This window comes from Sturnira hondurensis, unplaced genomic scaffold (assembly GCF_014824575.4).
Source record: "Sturnira hondurensis isolate 20B ecotype Veracruz unplaced genomic scaffold, ASM1482457v3 Scaffold0015509, whole genome shotgun sequence".
Taxonomy (NCBI): Eukaryota; Metazoa; Chordata; class Mammalia; order Chiroptera; family Phyllostomidae; genus Sturnira; species Sturnira hondurensis.
In genome coordinates, this window is record NW_028088140.1 from 5,988,117 (window position 1) to 6,010,002 (window position 21,886).

The following is a 21,886-nucleotide window of genomic DNA, read 5'->3' on the forward strand; positions in this document are numbered from 1 at the left end:
TTTACTAAATCAATCTTTAGCACACTCCTTTCCCATTCTTTTTACTGACATTTCTTTTGTGTTTTTCATTGAACTTATATGGGTGACATTGGTTAATAAACTTATATAGATTTCAGGTAAACAATTCTGTAATATTGTACATCATATGTATTGTATTGTGTGTTTGCCACCACCCCAAGTCATCTCCAAAAATGTCCTCTTCAGTGAAAGATTTATCATTGTATCTCACTTTAATTTTATTCAAAGTAGAGACTTTATTTATTTATTTATTTGTTATTTTTCAAAGATTTTATTTATTTTTAGACAAAGGGGGAGGGAGGGAGAAAGAGAAGGAGAGAAACATGATTGTATGGTTGCCTCTCACATAGCCCCCACTGGGGACCTGGCCCACAACCCAGGCATGTGCCCTGACTGGGGATTGAACCAGTGACCCTTGGGTTCACAGCCCGCACTCAATCCACTGAGCCACACCAGCCAGGGGAGACTAGACTTTTAATTTAAAAAATAATAGGCCCTGGCTAGTGTAGCTCAGTGGATTGAGCACGGGCCTGCAAACCAGAGGATTGCAGTTCGATTCCCAGTCAGGGCACATGCCTGGGTTGCAGGCCGGTTCCCTGCAGGCCAACTCCCAGCAGGGGATGCACGAAAGGCAACCATACATTGATGTTTCTCTCCCTCTCTCCTTCCCCTCTAAAGATAAATAAATAAAATCTTTAAAAATTAATAATAATAATGAGCATAATTTATAGTTTTGAGAAATAGGAACTAAAGAAATATCTCGATTATTGAGGGGGAAGCAGAACTTTAAATAAGACATTTATTATTGAAAAAGAAATCCGAAACTTAATGTAAAAAGAAAAATATTTCTCATTCTTTTTAAAAATGTATTATTTATTTATTTTTAGAGAGAGGGGAAGGGAGGGAGGAAGAGAAGGAGAGAACTTTGAACGTGTGGTTGCCTCTTGCATGCCTTCTATTGGGGACCTGGCCTGCAACCCAGGCGTGTGCCCTGATTGGGAATCGAACCAGTGACCCCTTGGTTTTCAGGCTGGCACTCAGTCCACTGAGCCACACCAGCCAGGGCTATTTCTTATTCTTTAATGAATACTGTAACTAAGTCAAACTCTGTTCAGATAACTTACCTATCCACTTTGAGATACTATAATGAATTCTTGAGAATGGTAATTCTTTCATCATAAATTCAATCAAATGCTGGCATTTGTACATTTGTACATTTGTACATTTCAGTGCTGTTCATTACTAATTATTTTGCAGCCTATCCCTCGGCCAGATCCTGTGCATAATTATGAAGAAACACTAGATCAAGTACTGAAAACCAGATTAGAAGGAAAAGAACACTTGGAGCAAGGACCTATGATAGAACAACTTAGCAAAATGTTCTTTACTACTAAGCACCGTTGGTATCCCCGTGGACAGTAAGTTTTGTTTTCTTTTCTTCAACTCGCACTAGATACACTGAAAGAACGTGTAATGTACCTTGCATTAATGAATTTTATTGATTATACCATTATAGTTGTTCTATTCCCTTCCTTCATTCCCCTCTACCCTGCACACCCCCTCTCCCACCATTCCCCCCCTTTAGTTTATGACCACGTGTCTCAAGTTCTTTAGATTCTATATTTTCCCTACTATTCTTGCCCTCCCCCTATCCATTTTCTACCTACTGTCTGTGCTACTTATTCTCTGTACCTTCTCCTCCTTCTCCTCCTCCCACTCCCCTGTTGCTAAGGCTCTATGTGATCTCCACTTCTACTGTTCTGTTCCTGATCTAGCTGTCCGCTTAGTTTGCTTTTGTTCTAGGTGTGGTGGTTAATAACTGTGAGTTTGCTGTCCTTTCACTGTTCATATTTTTTATCTTCTTTTTCTTAGATAAGTCCCTTTAACATTTCATATAATAAGGGCTTGGTGATGGTGAACTCCTTGAATTTGATCTTATCTGAGAAGCACTTTATCTGCCCTTCCATTCTAAATGAAAGCTTTGCTGGATAGAGCAGTCTTGGATGTAGGTCTTTGGATTTCATGACTTGGAATACTTCTTTCCAGCCCCTTCTTGCCTGTAAGGTCTCTTTTGAGAAATCAGCTGACAGTCTGATGGGAACTCCTTTGTAGGTGACTGTCCCCTTATCTCTTGCTGCTTCTAGGATTCTCTCCTTCATTTTAATCTTGGCTAATGTAATTATGATGTGCCTTGGTGTGTTCCTTCTTGGGTCCAACTTCTTTGGGACTCTCTGAGCTTCCTGGATTTCCTGGAAGTCTATTTCCTTTGCCAGACTGGGGAAGTTCTTCTTTATTATTTGTTCAAATAAGTTTTCTGCTTGTTGCTGTTCCTTTTCCCCTTCTGGTACCCCTATAATTTGGATGTTGGAACGTTTAAAGATGTCCTGGAGGTTCCTAAGCCTCTCCTCATTTTTTGAATTCTTGTTTCTTCATTCTTTTCTGTTTGGTCATTTTTTCTTCCTTCCCAGTTTCCTTTCCATCACTATTGGTTTCCTGTGCATTTCCCTTCATTTCAATTAGTTTAGCCTTCATATGTTCCTCTAATTTGTGACTGTAATCAACCAGTTCTTTGAGCATCCTGATCACCAGTGTTTTGAACTGTGCATCTGAGAGGTTTGCTATTTCTTTTTCGCTTAGAGTTATCGGCTCTGGGCCTTTGAGTTCTTCTTGAGCCATATTTTGGAATGTTCATGCCTGTTAAGTATGAGGAGCAGAGCTCTAGGTGTTCACCATGGCAGGGCAACTCAGTTGCTGGGTTGTGCTGCTGTATGTGGGGGTGGGGTCAAAGGAAAGCAATGGCGGTCCCCTGTGCCACCTCCCGCCGCCGGGCCCAAGTAGTCTGTCCCACTGTACGGGAATGTGCGACCGCCGTCAACCTGCAGCCTTGCATCCTCACTGGGTTCGCTGGTGGGGCCTTTGCGGTCCATCTCACTGCTCACTCCTCTGCTGGTTTATCTGCGCTCAAATGTGTGACTTCGGTCAGCCTACCCCGCACCCTCACTGGGTCTGTGCTGCTACCCTGGCTGCCTGTGTGCCTGGGTCGGGGGATCTTTCCTGCCCAACCCTGCTCCGCTACTGGCTCCGCCCCTCTTACCCTCTGGTTGAAGGGCTCGTTGTTGTTGGACTTCTGTATAGTTCAATTTTCTGTTCTTTGGCTGCGTCTTTGTTTACTAAACCTTTGTTGTGTTCACACTTGGTTGTGGGAGAAGGCACAGTGTTTCCACCTATGCCTCCATCTTGGCGGAAATCTAATGAACTTCTGCAAGGAGAAATTAATACCCAATATGATCACCTACTCCAAATACATATATTTTATTGCAGTATCATTGATCTATAACATCATATTAGTTTCAGGAATACAGCATCATGCTTTAACATACATACATATCACATTTTCTTAATCCATTCATCCATCAATGGACACTTAGCCTATCTCTAAGTTTTGGCTATTATAAATAAAGATAATGCTACAGATGCTACAGTGAATAATGGGGTACATATATCTTTTTGAATTAGTGTTTTTGTTTTCTTTGGCTAAATACCTAGAATTAGAATTGCTCAATCATTTGGTAGTTCTAGTTTTATTTTTTGGTGGACTGCCATACTGATTTCTATAGTGGTTGCACCAATTTACATTCCCACCAGATCACTTAATATATTACAGTATATATTTAAATCTACATACACTGTAACCGAAACGAAATAGTACTTTTTCTCTATTTTAATGAGGGAATTTAAACAAAGCTTTCAATGAATTTTGCAAGAATTCTTTAAAAAATTTTCCATTCTGTGATATAGTCATTTAACATACTGGTTTTTATCTTCCTGATAAATTTGATTTCATCCCATTATCTGTTTCTTTAAGAGATTTTGAGTTACTGCAGAAGGAAAAAACAGTAGGGTATACAGCAAGTAATTGGACAGGGTATATTATTCTCAGTCCCTTTAGTAGTTTACACTCACCCCTCTGTAAATACTCACATTTTATGACATTGATTTCAACATCTGTCTGACTCTGGCTCTAATGTTTTCTTCTCTTTCACTTTCACTTTCTCTCTCTCTCATCTATCAAGACTGTGGGATGGCTTTTCTTCATTGTTTATGTTTGTTTGAGCACCTTTTGTTCTTATTCACTGTGTCCCCATAAGGGCCATGGCCTGGCACATTTACCGCTAGGAATGCTGTGGGACTAATGAATATACTGTGTTTTGCCGTGCATAATGTGCTCGGTGTATAATGCACAGCCATGTGTTTGTGCACATTATACATGGGGCCATGGCATGTAATCATTATACCCACATATAATGCACATCTTTATTTTCCCTCAAAAATTTGGGCAAAGATGTGCTCATTATACATGGCAAAATATGGGTACATTCATTGAGCTGCTTTACTAAGTGCTGGATAATCAGAATTATGATCCTTATTTTGAAGTTTTTTGTAGGCAAGGAGGAAGCAGGGTAAAAGCCAAATGATTAAGCCTTGAAGGATGGTTAGTAACCAGTGGGAAGTGGGGAAGAGGCTCCACAGGTAGAGAGAACAGCATGTTCTCTATATGTTAGAATATACCAAGAAATTTGCATAGTTCAGCTTGGATAGGACCCAGAATATGAGGAAGGAATTTAGGAAGTGGCTTATGAAGGATTTTATGTCATGCTGAGGAGTTTATGTCTTATTTTTATTGCCAGATTTTAAGAAGCAAACTGACATGCCCGGCTTTTATACATTAGAAGATGATTAAGTAGGCTCTGTATTTGGGATAAGGTAACATTTGGAAAGGTTGGAGTCAGAGAGGCCTGTTAGGGAACTACTATAATAGTCCAGATAAAAAAATATTGAAAATCTAAGTGGAAGGACCAGCGGTGGAAATCAGATGGAGGGAAATAAGAGAGAGGACTATCTTTAAGAACTTGAATGAACAGCAGTAGGTGACTCAACGGGGTGTGGGTAGGGGGAGATGGGGGAGAGAGGATACCTTCCTCCCACATTTCTGACAGGTGTGGTGCTGCCATTCGTACAAGTGGAGAAACAGGTTTGGGAGTGAGGAAGATGGACCCGTTGTTGGTTATGTTGAGTCTGAAGGGTCTGAGGAACATCTGGGGAGCAATTCTGAAAGCAAGTGGATATATAGATTTGAAGCTCAGTTTACTTTTTTTTCTCTTTAGAAGGTATTTATTTCCTTCCTTATCCTTAGTCTTCATAGAGATCCCTCAGGTCTGTGCCTAACATTCCATGCCTTACTAAAATTCATTCCGACAGTTTTGATTACATTTGTTATATGATACATGCAACCTGCTTTGGTAATACATTTTTTATTTCCTGAGTCTTATTTCCAATATCATTGCCCTTAGAATGTTTCAAACTAGACATCTGCACAAAGTTTTGAACTCTATAATGAAACACAGCTCCTCTTTTTGTCTTAAAAAAAACCCTTTATTAATCTTTCTGTAATAAAAGTGGTATTTCTGTATCCATTTCCCAAGGAAAAAATCTGATATTTTTTTTGCTACCATGGTGTCTTCAATTCCTGCTTCTATTATATATCCCCTTTCTTGATTTTTCTTTCTTATTTAGCACCAACCCATTTTGCTTGTGCATGCCATCTGGCTTTTCCCCTATTAAAGTAATTGTAAGTTAAGGTATGTGAAAAAATATTAGCAAGCTATTTCATAGCCCCAAGTCTAAATCATTAGTGTATTCTAAGGTTTCTTTCCAGGATTTATAGAATCTCTCATGTTTATTTTTATTTCTTGTCATTTTTCAAATATTTTAGTTCAAGTCCTACATTGTTTACTTTAGGTTTAATTTGTTTTTTTCCCTAGTTTTTTAAGACTCATTGTTTAGAAACCTGCCTTTTTAACTTAAGCATTTAACGCTGTAAGTTTCCCTTTCATCACTGCTTTAGTTGCATCCCACAAAATTTGATTTCTTTTAATTTTATTTAGTTCAAAATTATTTCTAATTTCTCTGTGATTTCTTCTTTGACTCTTAAGCAATGTGATAATGTCCAAATATTTCAAAATTTTCCAGAAATCTTTCTGTTACTGATTTCTAGTTTAATTCTATTATAACCTATGATCACAAAACATACTTTGTATGATTTCAGCCTTTTACATTGATTAGGATTTTATTTTATGGCCCAAATTATGGTCTGTCTTGGTGAATGTTTCCTGTGCCTTTGAAAAGAAAGTGTATGTTCTGTCATTGCTATGACTGGTGTTCAAAAAATCTTATTTAGGTCTAGTTGGCTGATATCGTTCAAATTGCCTGTATCCTTACTAATTTTCTATTTATTTAATCAATTATTACAGCTCTGGCTGGCATAGCTCGGTGGATTGGGTGCGGGCCTGTGAGCCAAAGGATTGCAGTTTGATTCCCAGTCAGGGCACATGCCTGGGTTGCAGGCCAGTTCCCAGCGGGGGATGCATGGGAGGTGACCATACATTGATGTTTCTCTCCCTTTCTTCTTCCCTTCCCCTCTAAAGATAAATAAATAAAATCTTAAAAAAAATTATTGCAAGAGGAATGTTGAAATTTACCACTGTAATTGTGGAGTTTTCTATTTCTCTTCTCAATTCTATCTGCTTTGTCTTCAATATATTTTGAAGCTCTGTTATTGGTTATATATACATTTTTATTTTTTGTATTATCTTGTTGAATTGACACCTGTATCTTTATGAAGAGTCTTTTGTTGTTGTTGTTCATCTACACCTAGGGCCATGCTTATTGATTTTGGAGAGAGGAGAAGGGAGGGAGAGAGAGAGGGAAAGAAAGATCGATGTGAGAGAGAAACATTGATTGGTTGCCTCTTGAATGCCCCAACCAGGGACCATACCAGCAGCTTAGGCATGTGCCCTGACTGGGAATCCAACCCACAACCCTTTGGTTTACTGGACAATGCTCCAACCAACTGAGCCACATTGGTCAGGGCTGAAGTGTTCTTTTTTATCACTGCTAATATTTCTTAGTCTGAAATCTAATTTATCTGGTTTTAATATAGCCTCTCCAGCCTTCTGTTCTGTTGATTAGCATTGCATGATACATCTTTTTCTGGTTTTTAGTCTCACCCTAGCTTCATATTTAAAGTGGGTTTCTTATAAGTAACATATAGTTGGGTTGTGCTTTCTGATCTGATTTTTCATTTCAGTATCGAGCTATCTAAAGTGCTTTGTTCCTTTAATTTTTAGCACTTTCACTCTTCCTCTGCCATTTGCTCTCACTCACTTCCTTCATGAAATTGCATTTGATTTAGTTACTTTGAATTAGCTGGTATCTCTGTTAGCACAAGTATATGTAACTGTAGTTTATTAGATATTTGTTAATGTTATATTTGTGGGTACATTTTTGGTTGTATCTTCTGCTCTAGATTTTTTTTAAATTACAGCTGTCATTCAGTGTTATTGAGTTGACTAAAAATTCTGTTTGCTTTTCTCCATAAAATAAAGGACATTTTTTATTTTCACCAATAACTTTATTGATTTGAATATTTTGAGTATGTTGGCTATCTCCCACCTGGCTAGTGGGTGGAGGCCAGGGGTGCTGCTAAACATTTTCCAATGCATAAGACAGCTCCACAGCAAAGAATCATTTGGCCACAAAGTCAATAATACCAAGAAACTTTGCAAACCATTTTTGACACATTCAGTCAGTCATAGCACCTTCTCCATACACTGCACAAATCTTTTTGTGTGTGTTTCAATTGTATTTTTACCTTTCCTGACATAATAAAGCATAATATGCCAAAATTTGCTTATTTTCTTCCATCTTCAATATTAAAATGGATACACAAAATTCCCCAGTTTTAATAAGTTTTTAAAAAAATGCACACTGATATGACAGCTGTCATGGTACAATCTAACAAAATTGTTTCAAAGGAAGTTAAAGATCACTAAGTGCTACTAGAGCCATCGTGTAGAAAAAACTAAATGAACTTTTTGGCCAACCCAATAGTTTATATTAGTTTTAGATGTACAGCAGTGGTTAGACTTTTATATAATGTATGAAGTGATCCCCCCACTAAGTCTAGTTCTCACCTGGCACCACACATAGTTATCACAATATTATTGACCATATTCCCTATGCTGTACTTTATATCCCTGTGACTACTTTGTAACCACCAATTTGTACTTCTTAGTCCCTTCATGTTTTTCACCCAGTCTTCCAACCTCTCTTCCATCTGACAACCATCAGTTTGTTCTCTGTATCTGTGAGTCTGTTCCTGTTTTTCTTTCTTTTTTAATTTTTAAACTTATTTTCAGAAAGAAAGAAGAAGGAAGGGATGTGGGGAGAGATAAAGAAACATCAATGTGTTCCACTTATGTATGCATTTATTGGCTGATTCTTTTTTTTTTAATTCTTTTTTTTTTAAGATTTTATTTGTTTATTTATCTTTAGAGGGGAAGGAGAGAGGAAGAGAAACATCAATGTATGGTTGCCTTTTGTGCGTCCCCTGCTGGTAGTTAGCCTGCAAGGAACCGGCCTGCAACCCAGGCATGTGCCCTGACTGGGAATCGAACCGCGATCATCTGGTTTGCAGGCCCGTGCTCAATCCACTGAGCTATGCCAGCCAGGACCCTATTGGCTGATTCTTATATGTGCCCTGACTGGATTTGAATCTGCAAATTTGGCTTATTGGGGTGATGCTCTAATCATCTGAGCTACCTGGGACCGAATCTGTTTTTGTTTAATTTGTTTGTTTTTTTCTTTAGAGTCTACATATAAGTGAAATCATATGGTAGTTGTCTCTCTCTGTTTGACTTATCTCACTTAGCATAATACCCTCTAGGTCCACCCATGTTGTTGCAAATTGTAACATTTCATTCTTTTTTATGGGCAAGTAATATTGCACTGTATAAGTACCACTTTTTAATCAGTCATCTATTGATGAGAACTTGGGTTACTTTTGTATCTTGGCTATTGTAAATAACATAGGTGCATATATATTTCAATGAACATATAGGTGCATATATATTTTTGAATTAGTGTTTCAGATTTCATCAGGTATGCCTAGAAATAGAATTGCTAGGTCAATTTTTTGGTAGTTCTATTTTTAATTATTTGATGATTCTCCATACTGTTTTTCATAGTGGCTGCACCAATTTGCAATCCAACAGTACATGGGGGTTTTGTTTTCTTCACCTCCTTGCCATCACTTGTTTGTTGATTTTTTGATGATAGCCATTCCAACAGATGTGAGGTGATATTTTTCATTGTGGTTCTGACTTACATCTCTCTGATGATTAGTGATGTTGAGCATCTTTTTATATGGCTATTGGCCATCTGTGTGTCCTCTTTGGTGAAATGTCTGTCCTGGTCCTCTGTGCATTTTTTAATTTGATTGTTTTGTTTTTGGTGTTAAGATGTATGAGTTCTTTATAGGTTTTGAATATTAACCCCTTAACATATGTAACATTGGTGAACATCTCCTCCCGTTCAATAGGTTATCTTTTTGTTTTGTTGATGGTCTTCTTTGCTGTGCATATTTTTTTAGTTTGATGTAGCCCAGTTTATTTATTTTTTCTTTTGTTTTTCTTGCCCAAGGAGCTACATTAGAAAAAATATTACTAAGGGCAATTCCAGAGAGTTTACTGCCCGTGTTTGCTGTAGGAATTTTATGGTTTCAGGTCTTACATTTAAGTCTTTAATCCATTTTGAGTTTATTCTTATATATGGTTTAAGAAGGTGGTCTAGGTTTAATTTTTTTAATGTGTCTGTCCCGCTTTCCCAACAAAATCCATGCATGATAAGACATCTGTAAGTGCTATTTGACATTTGTTCAGCATATTTTAGAACTTGACTTTGTCAGGCTTTGGGCTGTCAGGGTCTCGAGCATTTTGCAGGCATTCTTGAATAGTGAAAATGGTTGAGCAATGCAAAAGCTGAATCACATTTTTATAGGTTAGCTTTTAGCATTTTTAGGGCAACAGACTCATTAAGAAATTGAGGAAATATGTGAATCCATTTCCCAGAAAAAACGCATATTCAAAATTTTATAAATTTCAGAAAGTTCATGACTCCCCAAAATCCTGCTGCATTTGAGAGTACCCTTCCAGGGATACTGTTGCACTAGTGAAACCTTGATTATCTGGCACATAATTGGAACCCGTAAGAAAACTGTAATTTTGTCTACGCCACTACGAGTACATGTAGAAATGTTTATATATAAGTGATTTTCTATATGTATTTTTTAATTTTTACTTTTTCATTACAGTTGACATTCAATATTATATTAGTTTCTGGTGTACAAATGGTGGTTAGACATTTATAATACTTATGAAGTGATTCTCTCTGATAAGTCTAGTACCCACCTGGCACCACACATAATTATTACAGTATTACTGATTATACTCCCTGTGTTATACTTTACATCCCTGTGACCATTTTGTAACTGCCAATTTGTACTTAATTCCTTTCACCTTTTTCATCCAGCCTTACAGTCCTCCACCCCAACACTTCATCAGTTTGCTCTGTGTCTATGAGTGTGCTTCCATTATTTGTTTGTTTGTTTGTTTTCTAGATTCTACATATAAGTGAAATCATATGGTATTTGTCTTTCTCTGTCTGACTTATTTTACTTAGCATAATACCCTCTAGGTCCATCAGTGTTCACAGATACGCTATATGTATTATTCTACAAATTAGTGTTCCATGTTAGTATATATAGATCTACTCACTACTTTTTCAACTTAATTTTTATATTTTAGAAAATCAACATCAGAAAAAAATAATGTCTAGGAAAGTTGCCTGTATGAAGTCTTAAGATAAATGAAAAATGCTTTTGATATCTGAATCATAACAACTAAAGAGCATATGATACATGCATTTTTATCATTTGTGGTATAGAAATCCTTACATTGTATTTCCACATTAGCAAAAAAGTTAAAAAAAATGTAACTCAGATCAACTTGCCAAAATCTGGGCATAGAGCAATTGTTTGAAGACAGCTCATCATCAAAAACCACGTGTACTTTGCAGAAATTTTCTTGCATCAATAAAGAAAATAAGGTAATGCAGACAAGCAAAAAAAAATTTCTTTAAAAAAAATCTTCACCCAAGGATATACTTATTGATTTCAGAGAGAGAGGAAGGAAGAGAGACAGAGAGAAAGAAGCATTGATTGGTTGCCTCCTGTATGTGCCCCAACAGGGTGGAACTTGCAGGCTAGATACGTGCCCTGACAGGGAATTGAACCCTCAACCTTTTGGTGTATAGGATGCTCCAACCAACTGAGCCACCTGGCCAGGGCAAGAATTCTTCATGTTGAAATTACTCAAAAGATGATCACTGCTAGCAGTTATTTGTTTTTTTCTTTGTATCTATACCTAAGTTGTGTTAATTTGCTTATTTTTATATGGTTTTAATTATGCTGTATATTTAAATTTGCATCCTGTATCTTCTCTTCCCCCAATTAAAATTTTAACCATTTTCTGTATTGCTTTAGGATAGATTTCCATAAGAGGAATTACTAGATCAAAAGTTACAATTATTTAAAAATATTTTTGATATATTCTGCTGTACTGCTTATCAAAAGTATTATGCCAATTAATGGTTTAATCAGTCAGGTCTGATGTTGCTTATTTCACCACACCTGTGCTTAGATTGGGCATTATGACTTTATAAATATTTCTAATTGCAAAGACATGTAAGTTTTATCACTGTTTTAATTTTCATTTCTTCCATTTTTTGGTGACATTGTACATTTTTCCATAAACTTATTATTAACCTCATTCTAGGGTATATTAAAACATGATTTTGCAGCTGAGTGCTCAGTTGAGAGGAAAACATCCCGTTTTAAATAAAACTTTAATTGAACATGTTCACAATGTGCTACTTGTTTATTGTAAACACATTTACTGGTTTTTAATTAAAGATCAATCATCCATGTTACCAATTGAAATTTTCTTCAAAATCTGAAAGATTTTTGAAATAAAGCTTTACTAGAGCATATTCACAATGTTCTGTTTCTTTATTAAAAGGACAGTTATTGCTTTTTAACAGTCATCCAAGTTACCTTATTGAAATTATCGTCAAGATCTCAATGAAGATTTTCCAAAATGTTTAATTACTAGAAAACAATTTTTACTCTGGGCAAATTTGGCTTATTAAGTACTGAGATATATTTAACAGCTTATGTATATAATTTGATTGATTTTATTGAATGTTAATAAATGGCAAAATAAATTTGGTACATATATCTGAAACAGTTAACTTTTATTAAAATAAGTAATCTTAAATATTTTCTTCTTTTCAAGGTATCATAGACGTCATAAGAAATCGAATCCTCCAAAAGACAGGTGATATTGAGATTTTCAGTAATCAAAGAAAAATGTTTTCCTGTGTCTCATTTGCCATTTGAAGAAATGCGATCAAGTATATTCACTACCATGCTGTATAGTAAAATAATAAAATGTCTTCTCATCTATTATAATGTGTATTTCTTTATGTATATTAAGTAGTTCTACATTTGACATCCTTAAAGAAACCTACTTTATTTTCCCTTTGAGACCTTAGTCCACCATTTATTTTCATGTGACTAGTATAATTAAGTATCTTACATTATCAGGCAAATACTGTTAGTAGTGTAAAGATGGTTAATAGAAATATGCATGATTCTCCTGGAGAGTTTATTTACTTTTTATTTTTTAAACTTTATTGTTTACACTTTTGCAGATATCCCTATTTTCCCCACTTTACCCACCTCCATCCAGCCCTCACACTTCCTTCCCTCAGGCCATCACCACACCATTGTCTGTGTCTATGAGTTAGATACACATGTACTTTGGCTAATCCCATATTTTATCTTGTTCCCCCCTTCCCTCTCCCCTCTAACAGCTATCAGTCTGTTCCATATATCCCTGCCTCTGTTTCTATTTTGTTCATCAGATTCTACATATAAGCAAGATCTTATGGTATTTGTCTTTCCACTGACTCCTTTATTCCCCTTAGCATAATAATGTCCAGATCCATCTATGCCATAGCAACAGAAAAGAGTTCCTCCTTTTTTACTGCTGTGTAGTATTCCATTGTGTAAATGTATCACAGCTTTTTTATCCACTCATCTGCTGATGGGCACTTGGGCTGTTTCCAGATCTTGGCTGTTGTAAATAATGCTACTATGAACATAGGGGTGCATATGTTCTTTTAAATTGGTGTTTTGGGATTTTTAGGATATGTTCCCGGAAGTGGGATCCCTGGGTCAAAAAAGTTTCATTTTTAATTTTTTGAGGAAACTCCATACTGTTTTTCACAGTGGCTGCAATGATCTATCTACGTTCCCACCAACAGTTTTAGGATTTCCTTTCCTCCATATCCTTGCCAACATTTGTTGTTTACTTATTTCTGCTAGCCATTCTGACATGTGAGGTGATACGTCATTGTGGTTTTAATTTTCATTTCTCTGATGATTAGGGATGTTGAGCATTTTTTCATATGTCTGTCAGCCATCTGTGTGTCCTCTTTGCAGAAGTGTTTATTCAGGTTTTTTGCCCATTTTTAAATTGGATTTTTTCTCTTCCTAGTGTTGAGTTGTATGTGCTTTATGTATTTTGGAAATTAATGCCAAATCAGGTTATCATTCCATGCAGTGGATTCCCTTTTCCTTTTATTGATGGTTTCTTTAGCTGTACAAAAGCTTTTTAATTTGATGTTGCCCCATTGTTTATTTTTTCCTTTGTTTTTTTGACCTAGGAGAGATATCTGCAAAAATATTGCTTTGTAAGGTGTCTGAAATTTTACTGCCTACGTTTTCTTCTGGAATTTTTACTATTTTGCAGCTTACATTTAAGTCTTTCATTCATTTTGAGTTTGTTCTTGTGTGTGGTGTAAGTTGGTGGACTAGTTTTGGTTTTTTGCGTGTACCTGTCCGGTTTTCCTAACACCACTAACTGAAGAGACTGTCTTTATTCCATTGTATGCTCTTGTCTCTTTTGTCAAATATTAATTGACCATGAAGGCATGGGTTTATTTCTAGGTTCTCTGTTTGGCTCCACTGATCTATATGCCCGTTCTTACACCAGTACCAGTCTGTTTTGATTACAACGGCCTTGTATAGTTTGATGTAAGGAATTGTGATACTTCCAATGTTGTTGTTCTTTCTCAAGATTGCTAAGGCTTTTGGGGGTCTTTTTTTGGTTCCATATAAATTTTTGAAATATTTGTTCTAGATCTGTGAAATATGCTATTGGTATTTTAATAGAGATTGCATTAAATCTATAGATTGCTTTGGATAGTGTGGACATCTTAATGATGTTAATTCTTTCAATCCATGAACATGGTATATACTTCCACTTATTTGTATCTTCCTCAGTTTCTTTCTTCAGTGTCCTATAGTTTTCTGAGGAGAGGCCTTTTACCTCCTTGATTAAATTTATTCTAGGCACCTTATTTTTCTGTCATTGTTGCAATAGTAAGTGGCATTGTTTTCTTAGTTTTTCTTTCTGATAGTTCATTATTGGTGTATAAAAATGCCATCAATTTTTTAATATTAATTTTGTAACTTGATACTTTGCCACATTCTTTTATTAGATCTAGTAATTTTTTGGTGCAGTCTTTAGGGTTTTCTACATATGATACCATGTAGTCTGTGATTAGTGACTATTTTACTTCCTTCTTTCCAATTTGGATACTTTTTATTTATTTTCCTTATCTGATCACAGTGGCTATGACTTCAGTACTTTGTTGAATAAGAGTGGTGAAAGTGGACATCCCTGTCTTGTTCCTGATCTTAAGGGAAACATTTTGTTTTTGCCCTTTGAGTATGATATTGGCTGTAGGTTTTTCATATATGGCCTTTATTGTGTTGAGGTATGATCGCTCTATTCCCCCTTTGCTGAGAGTTTTTGTCATAAATGGGTGCTGTATTTATTGAATGCTTTTTCTGCATTTGTCGACCTGATCATGTGATTTTTATCTTTTACTTTGTTTATGTGATGTGTCGTATTTATTCATTTGTGAATATTGTACCAACTTTATATCCCTGGGATAAATCCCACTTGATCATGATATGTGAGACCTTTTTAATGTATTGCTGGATTTGGTTTGGTAATATTTTGTTGAGGATTTTAGTATCTATATTTATCAGGGATATTGGCCTATAATTTTCTTTCTTTATAGTGTCTTCATATAGTTTTGAAATTAGGATAATGCTGGCTTTGTAAAAAGAGCTTAGAAGTCTTCCATCCTCTTGAATTTTTTGGAATAGTTTGAAAATGATAGGTGTTAGTTCTTCTATGAATGTGTGGTAAAATTTGCTGTGAAGCCATCTGGTCCAGGACTTTTGTTTGTTTTTTAAATTATTGCTTAAATTTTATTAGCTGTTATTGGTCTATTCAAGTTTTCTGCTTTCTAATTCAGTTTTGGATGATTGTATGTTTCTAGGAATTGATTCATTTTGCCCAGGTTGTCCAGTTTGGTGGCATATAGTTCATACTATTTTTTTACAATCCTTTATATTTCTGTGATATTAGTTGTTACTCCTCTTTCATTTCTGATTTTATTTATTTGGGTCCTCCTGTTTTTCTTGATGAGTCTGGTTAAAGGTACGTAAATCTTGTTTATGTTTTCAGAGAATGAGCTTTTGGATTCATTTATCTTTAGTTGTTGGGTTGTTTCTTTTTTTTTTTTTTAGTTTCTATGTCGTTTATTTCTGCTTTATCTTTATTACTTCCTTCCTTCTACTTATTCAGGGCTTTGTTGTTGTTTTTCTAGTTATTTTAGGTTCAGGGTTAGATTGTTTACTTGGGATTTTCCTTGCTTCATGAAGTAGGCCTGTAATGCTAATGAACTTCCTCTCAGGACTGATTTCACTGTGTCCCATAGGTTTGGGGTGTTGTGTGTTTATTTTCATTTGTTTCCAGATAGTTTCATATTTCTTCCTTGATCTCATTGATAACCCATTTATTGCTTAAAAACATGCTAATTAGCCTCCATGTGTTTGAATGTTTTTGAGTTTTTTTACTGTAGGTGATACCTAGTTTTATGCCGTTGTGATCTGAGAAGATGCTTGATATGATTTCAGTCTTCTTGAATTTGTTAAGACTTAATTTGTGTCATAACATCTGGTTTATCTTTTAGAATGTTCCATATGCAGTTGAGAAGGATGTATACTTTGTTGCTTTGGAATGAAATGTTCTATAAATACCAATTAAATCCATCTGATCTAATGTGACATTTAAGGTTGGTGTTTGTCTTTGTTGGCTTTTTGTCTGCAAGGTCTATCCATTGGCGGCAGTGATGTGTTAAACTCCCCTACTGTGACTGCATTGCTGTCAAGTCTACCAAGATTCTTCTTTATATAATTAGGTGCTCTTGTATTGGGTGCGTATCAGTTTACAAGGATTATATCCTTTTCGGGATTATATAGTGATATTATCTCTTGTTATGGCTGTTTTGGAAGTCTGTTTTGTCAGGTATACGATACTGCTACCCCAGCTTTTTTTTCATTTTCATTTGCACAGGATATTTTCTCCCATCCCTTTACTTTTAGCCTATGTGAATCTTTTGTTCTGAGGTGCATCTCTTGTAGACAGCATGTATACATGGGTCATGTTTTCTTATCCATTCACTTCCCTATGTCTTTTGATTGGAGCTTTTCATCCATTTACTTTTAAAGTTATTGATAGCTACTTTTTATTGCCATTTTTTATACCGGTATTCCTTTCTCTATTTCTTCTTCTTAAAGCAGTCCCTGTAACATTTCTTGCAATGCTACTTTGGTAGTAATGAACTCCTTTAGTCTTTTTTTTGGTCTGGGTAGCTTTTTATTTCACCTTCAATTTTTTAATGATAGTTTTGCTGGGCAGAATAGTCTTGGTTGCATGTCCTTGTCCTTCGTCACTTTGTGTGGTTTGCAGGTCCGCGCTCAATCCACTGAGCTACACCAGCCAGGGCTTCGTCACTTTGAATACCTTGTGTCAGTCCCTTCTTGCCTGAAGTGTTTCTGTTGAGAAATTAGTTGATAACCTTATGGGAACTTCTTTGTAGGTAAGTAACTGTCTCTTTCTGGCTACTTTTAAGATTCTCTCTTTTTCTTTAACCTTTGCCATTTTATTTTTTAAATATTTTATTTATTTATTTTTAGGGAGAGGGGAAGGAGAAAGAGGGAAAGAAACATCAGTGTGTGGTTGCCTCTCGCATGCCTGCTATTGGGGGCCCAACTTGGCTCGAAACCCAGGCATGTGCCCTGACTGGGAATCAAACCTGCAACCCATTGGTTCGCAGGCCATTGTTCAGTCCACTGAGCCAGGGCATAACCTTTGCCATTTTAATTATGATGTGTTTTGGTGTGAGTCTCTGGGTTCATCTTGATTGGAATTCACTGTGCTCCCTGAACTTGTGTGACTTTTTCCTTCACCAGTTTTTTCCTGCCATTCTTCAAGCAGGTTCTCTATCCCTTGCTTACTCTCTTCTCCTTCTGGGACCATTATGATGCAGATGTTGTTAGGCTTGATACTGTTCCAGAGGTCCCTTAGACTTTCCTGGTTTCTTTTTTCTTTCTCATGTTCTCCTTGGGTGGATACAGTTATCTTGTCCTCTGATTTGCTGATTTGATCCTCTGCTTCATCTGATCTGCTCTTGAGTCCTTCTAGTGAATTATTAATTTCAGATATTCTTTATTTCTGACCGCTTCTTTTCTGTGATTTGTATGTTCTTTTTAATGCTTACTATCTCTTTATTTAAGTTTTCACTGAGATCATTCATTCTTCCTCTGAGATCCTTGAGCTTCCTTATAATCATTATTTTAAACTCTGTATCGGGTATTTTTGGCTATTTCCATTTCATCCATTTCCTTCAATTTCTTTTTCTGGGAATTTCTCTTGCTTTTTTGTTTGGGGCATTTTTCTTGTCTCCCTGTTTTGTCTTTGTGTGTTAGGTAGGTCTGCTATGTCTCTGAAACTTGTTATGGTTTTTTGTGGTGAAGATGTCTCATTGGGCTCAGCGGTACAAGCTTCCAGATCACCTGTGTTCTGTGCTCCAGGAATGTTTCTTGTGGGTTATGTGCACCCCTGTTGTAATTGCATCTTGAATGCTGTTGTTGTTTTCGTGGGCGGAGTTAACCCTTTAGGCTGAGTGACTGTGAGGTTAAACCTCAGTGACCGTGTATGAGATGCTGTGCAGGGGGTGCCCCCTGAGGCAAGGTTCTTCCCTGCAGAGTCTGGTGCCTGCTGGAACACCCCTTTGGGTGGTTGGTTGTGTAGCTAGTTGTGCTGAGCTCTGTTATGTCTTAAGCCCACCTCCAGTTGTGTTGGTTCTGAGTCCACTTGAGTGGGATTCAAGTACAGGATTCTGTCAGACATGTGTAACTGGCCTTGGGCTGCCTGTCTGTAGCTACCATGCTGTTCACTATTGGACTTGTGTGTGCACTCAGGGACCAATCTGTGTAAAAGAGTCAGCTTCTTCCCATTTAGAGCTGCGGGCAGCTCTGCAAAAGGACCAAGGCTCCCTAAGTTTGCCATGTCTTCATCCAGAACCTTCCAAAGAGAGACCGTAGGAAGAGCCCAAGCTAGTTGAGATACGGCTGTGGGTTGTCCCCTACTTAGGGGTCACACAATCGGGCATTCATCGAGGGGAAACAAGCCCCTTGCTTCAAAGCCAAACCCCTCAGTCTCTGCCAGAGTCCCTGACTCTAGTTCCCCCAGGCAGGCTCACTGCAGATTCAGGTTGGGTACAGCCAGTGGTCCATTTTGCAGGTACAAGCTCAGCAGCCCTTGACTCAAGGGGTTAGATGAAAAGAGCCTCCTACTGGGGCTGATGCCAGCCCAGCCTGCAGGATGAGACAAAGCTCTCCATTCTGGTCCCAGACAGTAGCATCTGAGGGTCTCACACTTTGAAAAGTTCCCACTCTGAGCTGCTCCCCTGCAATGGAAAACTTGATCAGCCCTGCCAAGTCCCAGATACCTGCTCTGGGTGCAGTTCCATGGGGGGTGGTGCCTGCAATCCTGTAGTAGTAGGGTGGGCACTTCTTCCTTTTCCTGGGGTAGCGCAGGCTGAACTTGCAGGGGAGATTGGATTTGCCTTCCCACAGTGTAGCCATGCAGCCCAGCACTGGCTCCTGGACAGAAGCATCCCCAGTGGACACAGTATGAAAATCCCAGCTCTGTGTGGCCTTCTGGCATGCTGCTGAACCAAACTGGAACGAGTCCAGCCCTGTGCTGCACTCCTACCTCTCCAAGCTGTGGGTCTCAGCAGGGCAGGGCTAAAAGTCCCTACTCTGGGCCCTGCAAGGGCTCTAAATGCAGCAGGTCGGGGCTGAGAGTCCCAGCTTAGCATGCCTCTTCTGTGCCTCCAGCTGGGCACAGGCCAAGTGGCTCAACAGGTGGGGGGAGGGTGCAGCTGTGTGAGAGGTAGGGGAGATTGGTCCTCTTTCCCAAGCCACATAGTTTAGTCACTGCTTGGGTCTCCACCAAAAGCCTCCCCCGAAAATAAAGGTCCCCTTAAAGTCACTGCTGGATGTATCCCGCAGACTCCTCCACAGGACCTGAGTAGGGCAGCATGGCCTCTCCAGCAGTTGGACTCCCCAGGTTGTTGCGGTAACAGTTGGACTGCTCTACCCTGGGAGGGTGCTCTCTGAGTCTCCCAGAGAGTGAATCTGGCAGATGCCTACCACCAGCGAGATGCTACATGGATTACTCTTCCCATCTCTGTTGCTCTGGGTTGGGGACCCCTGCATGTGGTTGAGAACCCAAAGTCCTAGGGGAAAGGAGTTCCACAGCCATGATACCTCTCTAGCTTCTCAGCTGCCACAATACCTGCGTGTGGGGGCTATTCCTTTCTGTGTCTCAACCCTTCTTACCAGTCTCTGTAGTTTCTTCTCTACTCCTTGGTTGTAATATTTCATATCAGCTAGCCTTCACTTGGTTGGTTGTTGAGGGCGATTGCTCTGTAATTTAGCTCCAAATCTGGTTTGAGGCCAGTAGCAAGTGGAAGAGCTTCTACCTACTCTGCAGCCATCTTGGAATCCCCTCCTGAAGATTTTTAAATTGCTTTGAAAAGAAACTCAGGAGATCCACTCAGAAAATAAATGTTATGATGTTTTGTGTGTGTGTAACTAAATTTGTTACATTTTAATCAGTTATTATTATCTGCTAGGTCCTTTACATACATCATTATTAAATTTTCACAATAATCCTTTGAGGAAAGAGCATCATCCTCATTTTACAGAGAAGATGAAGTTGACCTAGCTACCTGACAAGTGGCAGAGCCAGGATCCAAACCACCGGCTTCAAAGCTTTTTTACAGTGCATCACAATGACAAAGTGGTATTTTCTTTCACCCAGGAATGTCCTTTCCTATAAAGAATATACCACATAGGTTGTTTGAGGGGTTTTTTAGCTGTCTTAGAATTATGCTAGCTTTGTAATACGTGTAACTCCGTGATAAAACAATATCACTAAACTAGTGTTATGAGAATATTAATGGTATGCTCTGCTGCTGGTTGTCAATACCAGCTTATACAGGAATGGGCAAAAGTAGGTTTACAGTTCATATGGGAAAATAATACAATAATTAATACATAAAGACCTGGTTGGGGAGTTCAGTTGGTTAGAGTGTTGTCCAGATACACTAAGGTTGCAGGTTCAATATCCAGTCAGGGCACATGCAAGAATCGGCCATTGAATGAATAAGTGGAATGAAAAAATCAGTGCTTTCTCTCTCTCTAAAAAAATCAAATTAAAAAATAATAAATAGGCCCTGGCTGGTGTAGCTCAGTGGATTGAGCACGGGCCTGTGAACCAAAGGACCACGGTTTGATTCCCAGTCAGGGCACATGCCTGGGTTGCAGGCCAGTTCCCAGCAGGGGAAGCAACCATACATTGACATTTCTCTCCCTCTCCCCTTCCCTTCCCTTCTAAAAATAAATAAAAAATCTTTTTAAAAATGTTAAAAAATAAAAATTTAAGAAATGTTAAAACGTCTTTTTAAAAATAATAATAATAATAAAGAAGATAAATGATAATACAAGAATAAGTCCTGTGTTTCACATACTCACAACTGTAAACCTACTATTGCCCCACGCTGTATATATTCCTTAATAGCATTGCTTCCCTGGGATTTTTGTATAGGACATGAGGAATCTTTTGAGAGGATAAAAGATACTTTACTTAAATTTCTAAAACATTCCTTGTGATGTCTTAAAAATTGGTGTGAGAAATGATTTTACATTCAAGATCTGCTGTTTAAACTAGTTCGTTAAATAAAAGTCTAGCTGAGTTTCAAGTGTTCAGTGAAATGTAAGGAATAATGAATACAGAAGGAAATAATGGCTACTGTTACTGAAAGAAAATGTATTTAAGTAGTTTACTTGTTTCATTAATATTACTAATTTGGAGGAAAGATCAAAGAAAAAAAGTTGATAGAACTTGATAATCAGAAATATTTACCAGGCATGTTTGATGACATATTGTTGAGAAATAATTTTTTAGAATGATTTATATCTAATGTTTTACACAGGTTGAGCTATGCCACGTTATAGTAGAGAGAATGAAAGAAAAGTGACATTTTCTTTTCTTCAAGTACCAAGAGTACTAAATAGAAATTGTTTGATTTTAAGTTACCCCAACTACACACTCATATGTCAATGCTTTGGAGAATTAACTTTGATTTCATTGTACTGGAAATGCAGATTAACATTGTAGTCCCTAGAATTTTGGTTTTCCTGGGCCGCTGATATTTAATTTTCTAAATAAGTACATATTCCCTCATCACCATTGCCACCCCTCTGGTCCTCCTATTTACCACCATCACTACCATTATTTGTCATTTTGAAAGACCCACATATTTGTCTGTTATTTTAAGAAACTTAAAAATTACTTAAAGTGGGGTGGTCATCTAAACGGAATACATTTTGTTTCATGAAAAACTTACTACCCAG

At 37.5% G+C, this 21,886-nt stretch overlaps 1 protein-coding gene across 1 annotated transcript in view; it reads left to right on the forward strand.

Annotated features, from left to right (window-relative positions):
• MRPL42 (mitochondrial ribosomal protein L42) overlaps positions 1–12,439 on the forward strand; it is a 30,022-nt gene extending 17,583 nt beyond the window's left edge. The window contains exons 5-6 of the mRNA XM_037064673.1: positions 1,276–1,436; positions 12,270–12,439. Of these exons, the coding sequence (XP_036920568.1) occupies positions 1,276–1,436; positions 12,270–12,315 (207 nt within the window). The 3' untranslated portion in view covers positions 12,316–12,439. The remainder of the gene's footprint in view (positions 1–1,275; positions 1,437–12,269) is intronic.
• Positions 12,440–21,886: the final 9,447 nt, after the last annotated feature.